We start from the raw sequence: 5,026 nt of genomic DNA, 5'->3' as shown, positions 1-5,026 counted from the left end.
TGAGCAGAGGGTGTTGCGATGGTTTGGGCATATGGAGAGAATGGATAATGAGGGATTGGTGAAAAAGATAACTAGCTCTGATGTGTGAGAGGTAAGGCTGAGAGGAAGACCACGAATAGGGTGGATGGAGAGTGTGAAGAGAGCGCTGGATGCGAGAGGGATGTCTGTTGAGCAAGGATGAGTGGCTGTGCGTGACAGAAATAAATGGAGAGAAATTGTGAATGAATAAGTGATGACGCAGCCCTGAGGAGATATTCTCCCGCATTTGGTCTGATCAGCTAGTCAGGTCAGGTGCTGGTAAGGGGATGGGTCTGTTATGATGTGGCAGGGGTAAACCAGTTCTGCTGTCGGGCCCTGCTGCGGATGTCACTGATTGCATTGCGCAGTTGACCCTTGTGTGGTGTGGTGCGGTGAGGATCTGTCCGTTCTCCCCTTTGGGGCTAAGATGCGAATGAATGTGTTTGAATGGATGAGTAAATGGGGAGTGTGTAGTCCTGTCTCGGCTACCTCCCTTTCCTTGAGGGAAGCAGCCTAGGTATATAGATTGATAGATAGAGGAAAACTGAGTTTGAATGCGGCTGCCATGAGACTGTGATATTTCATGTGTGCCCACAGCATCATATTGTCTTTGTGTTCGGCACATACAGGGATCCTGACTGTAATGACTGCTAATACGACTGTGTAATTTCCACAATGTCAATAGTGCAACGGGTTGATCGCAGGGCAGCTATGATTTTCGTTGGCGATTTCGACATGCATCACCGTGATTGGTTCGGTTTTGTTTCATCGACCATTGCTCATGGTTGCACAGCACTGCACTTTACTAATGCTCTGAGCTACTCTCAGATTGTTTCAGGCCCTACCAGTCATGGGCAACTGTCTGGACTTGGTCAACACTGATATTGTTGATGTTGTTCTTGCTGAAATCAAAGTCCTCTCTGGGCTCTTCAAACCATTCTGCCATCAGTGTTCCAATCGATCTTCGGGAGAGCATTCCTTCTTTCTCGGTCTTCAGGGAAGTTTATTTGAAAAGCTGTGTAAAATGGAATCCTGTAGGGAAGTAGTGTGAAATATTTCCTGTGGGCCCATTTTCTCCACTTCTGACCTAATTGCAGCATTAAATGTACAGATCGACTCCATCATGAAACAGAAAGTACCTTCGAAAAAAAATGTCTTTTCGATCCAGTGACAAATCATGGTTTGCAGATAAATGCAGGGTTGCATGGAACGCTGAGCAGAAATCATCGTTGGCTGCGTCTTCATACGAGTGATGCATGGGATGCCTATGTTCAGGCAATTCTTCCTCCCCCCCCCCCCGCCTCCTCCATTCGCTGAACGCACGTATTGTGATGCAGAGAGAGAGAAAGATTGTTCTTCAGCTCGGTCCGGAACACTGTCGAGCGCTTCTGAGCCACATAATTGGTGGTTCACTTTGAAGTCGGCCATCTTCAGGGTGTCCTCGTCTCTGCCTCCTTTGCTTGAATCTGGAGGCCCACTTCTGGATGACTCGAAAGGTAAGGCCAATTTGTTGATGTCATATTTGACTCCAAGATTAGTCTTTCTACATTGCAGATAGGTGATTGGCAGGAAGCTGATCCATTCCTCATTAAGATCGCCTTCCCATCTAAGGAACTTAAGAGGAAATTGAATGAGCTGGACCGTCGCAGTGGTACTGACTCTTTAGGCATGTTCTTTTTTTTTTTCTTTTTTTTTTTTTTTAGGGAAACATCCAAAGTCTTGGCTCCCAAACTGAGTGCAGTATTTAGAATTTTCATGTGTTCTGGATTGTTTCCTTCTTGTTTGGCAAGTTGCTAACATCACTGTTATTCTGAAGGGTTTGTCTTCTTCGTATATCGCAAATTAATTGTCGGCCTATCTCCATTTCGCCCATTCTATTTAAGATTTTCGAGCGTCTCATTTCTTGTTTACAAAAGTTTCTGGAACTTTCTGATTTGTTTCCTTCAAATAGTATGCTTACCAGAAAAATCTGAGCATCTGAGATACACTGCATGCGATATCTCACATTCTGCTATCGGTCCTTGACCGTGGTTCTGAGGTCAAGATCATGCAACTAGATTTCTCTGCTGCTTTTGTTCATGTGAATCAAGAAGGTTTGCTGTGGAAACTACATAGTATCGACATTGGTGGTCCACCAGCAATATGCTTATTGAAAACGACCTGTATTGCTATGCTGACGATGTCACATCCCATCTGCTCAGTCACATCCATCTGGCAGTCCATCATTGAAGATTTGGCTATCATTTCGTAGTGGTGCAAAATGTGGGACATATCAACCCATCGAAGACAAAACTACTAACTGTTTCCTGTTCTTTGATTCGAAGTTCAAGCAGAGTGCCTAGAACATATTTCGAGGGTTAAATTCGACTCGAAACAGACTTTTGAAAGCCATATCTGTTATTTGGTATCTTCTGCGTCTTGTAAGCCAGAACACTGAGGAAAGGATATACGGTCTTTGCTTATGCTTGTGTTTTTTTCTAATTGCTTTCGTTGCTTCATCCTTCCTCACCTTGAGGACTGTACACCAGTGTGGGCATCATCTGCAGAATCACATCCTTGTCTGATTGACATGTCTCGCATTGCAAAGTTTCTGTGCGATGGTGAAGTGCTGTGTAATCTTGAACATCGCCGTGCTGTTAGTAGACTGTGCACGCTGTATAAGATCCGGTCCGATGCTGCTGACCCTATTCATGGCCACCTATCTCAGTAGTTGAGTCTTCGAGGATCACACATCTGTCATCATTTGTGCATCTGCTATCTTTCCAGTCGGTTAGGTGACACACCAGCCTGTTTCAGCGATGCTTCCTTCCTGACAGTACGCATTTGGAGGTCTCTGGATGGAGAGTTTTGTGCTGCAGAGAGTGTTCAGCTGTTCATGTTGAAGGCCAATTTGTTTTTGAACCGTCATGATGTTGATTCTTTTCGTGGCTCGCCGTTTGCTACGATTCATCTTGGTATTCATAATTTGTTGTCTGGTATACACTTGTATTATCGTTAAGTATTGGATAGCGCTTTATATTGCTTGCTTTTGCTGTCAGATGTTTATCATAGACTGTATCAAATATCCACCCAAGCTTTAAACACATAAGATCCTCATATACAACGGCAACTCATAGGTCAGCAGCTTAATTTTCTCTGCTTCGTTTTTTTCTTTCTCTTTCCTTATCATCATTTCGTTTCATCTCTTTCTGATTACTCAGGTAGGCAGTGGCTGCCAGATGTTTATAGTACTCACAGTGTTCCTGCTCCACCTGATGCATTCAGTTTAATAATAATAATAATAATAATAATAATAATAATAATAATAATGATAATAATAATAATAATAATAATAATAATAATAATAATAATAAAAAATAATAATACTAATAATTAATAATAATAATAATAATAATAATAATAAAGCAAAAGGTAAATTGGAAGAAAGGAGAGAGGAAAATGAAAGAGAAGAAAAGAATATCAATGAGTGAAAGGGAGAAGACAGTAAAAGAAAACAAAATTCCCATCAGAGGAGGTAAGGAATTTGTGTGAAGAAGAAAAGGAGGAAACATAAAAACATAGAGTAAGAAGGGGGAAAGAGGAAGGAAAAGAGAAGCAAGAAGAGAGGAAGATCGATATAAGAAGATGGAAAGATAGATAGATAGATAGATAGATAGATAGAGAGAGAGAGAGAGAGAGAGAGAGAGAGAGAGAGAAAGGGGGGGGGAAGAAGAGAAGCAGAACGTGATAAAAAAAAAAAAGCGAGAACAGTAAGGTAGAAGAAAAAAGGAAGACGAGAAGAGGAGGAGGAAAGAAAGAGGTAAGAGAAGAAAAGATAGAAAAGAAATAAGTAAGAAAAAATGGAAGAGATAGAAGACCAGAAACGCAGAAAGAGGAGAAAGATGAGAAGATGAGGAGGAGAGAAAGAGATGAGGCGAGAAAGAAGAGTAAAAAACAAGGGAGAGAGAGAGAGAGAGAGAGAGAGAGAGAGAGAGAGAGAGAGAGAGAGAGAGAGCATTAACTGAACAGCAAAGAGGTGGCAAATTGAGACCTGAATAATTTACAGCGTTTCCTTCACAACTTTCTATTTTTACCTCATTTCCTCTCTCTCTCTCTCTCTCTCTCTCTCTCTCTCTCTCTCTCCTCGTCCCATTTTTCTGTCATTACGTAATTATTTGAGATGCACTAGAGGTAATGGTTATAAAATTACTGATAAACGTTTCCAGTCATATGAAGCGAAGTTCCTCACTAACAGGACTGGAACATGAAATTATGATACAAAATTAATTACTGGCAGTATAGCTGACTGTGCAACAATAATTATGGAGTCCCAGATTCGTAGGTAAAGCACGTTCTCTGCTGAGTAAAACTAATATTTGACATGTTTTTCCTCTCGCCCAGATCAGGGAGGATTTAGTAACAGAATAACACAGTATCGTGTGTGTGTGTGTGTGTGTGTGTGTGTGTGTGTGTGTGTGTGTGTGTGTGTGTGTGTGTGTGTGTGTGTGTGTGTGTGTGTGTGTGTGTGTGTGTGTGTGTGTGTGTGAGACCCATGTTTTTAAAGCATCTGGCTTTTTCTTGTATAATAATTTAGAATAACTATTATAATATTGTGCAGAAGTATTGTTTTTGCATTGCATATATTAGAGAAACCAGAAAAACATTTTTTGTATACTTTGGTGAACGGAGAGGAAATGTTATTTTATGGACTTTCCTCCAAGTCTTCCATTCTTCAAACACTGTGAACGGCGTACACTCAGAATCAAAAATTGTGTTTTGATGGAGACACAGTCTGGGTTACTTGTGTCAGATGGAAGGAGAGTCGGGGTCAAAAGTCAGCACAAGGGTCACTAGTACCGGAGACACGTTATTTCCGTCACCGTTCGACTTTCCAGCTCAGTTTCTGATCCCTACTGTATATCCTCGACCTCAGGCTCTCACGTACAACCTTTCACTTCGACTATTCCTCAGTAAATGGGCCACGATTGTTTGCGCTAATTTGCTTTTGTTGCCGGTTATTCTTGGTTGT

At 41.6% G+C, this 5,026-nt stretch overlaps 1 protein-coding gene across 1 annotated transcript in view; it reads right to left on the bottom strand.

Annotated features, from left to right (window-relative positions):
• LOC145408101 (uncharacterized) overlaps positions 1-2,589 on the bottom strand; it is a 22,067-nt gene extending 19,478 nt beyond the window's left edge. Inside the window, exons 1-3 of the mRNA XM_080278909.1 lie at positions 2,528-2,589; positions 1,432-1,624; positions 864-1,009 (exon numbers count right to left, since the gene is read on the bottom strand). Coding sequence (XP_080135035.1) covers positions 864-1,009; positions 1,432-1,624; positions 2,528-2,589 — 401 coding nt within the window. The remainder of the gene's footprint in view (positions 1-863; positions 1,010-1,431; positions 1,625-2,527) is intronic.
• Positions 2,590-5,026: the final 2,437 nt, after the last annotated feature.

This window comes from Coenobita brevimanus, chromosome 75 (genome assembly GCF_032717465.1).
Source record: "Coenobita brevimanus isolate Jiangsu-jjx chromosome 75, ASM3271746v2, whole genome shotgun sequence".
NCBI lineage: Eukaryota > Metazoa > Arthropoda > Malacostraca > Decapoda > Coenobitidae > Coenobita > Coenobita brevimanus.
Note: the sequence above shows the minus strand (reverse complement) of the source record. Positions and strands in the feature narration are given on the sequence as shown.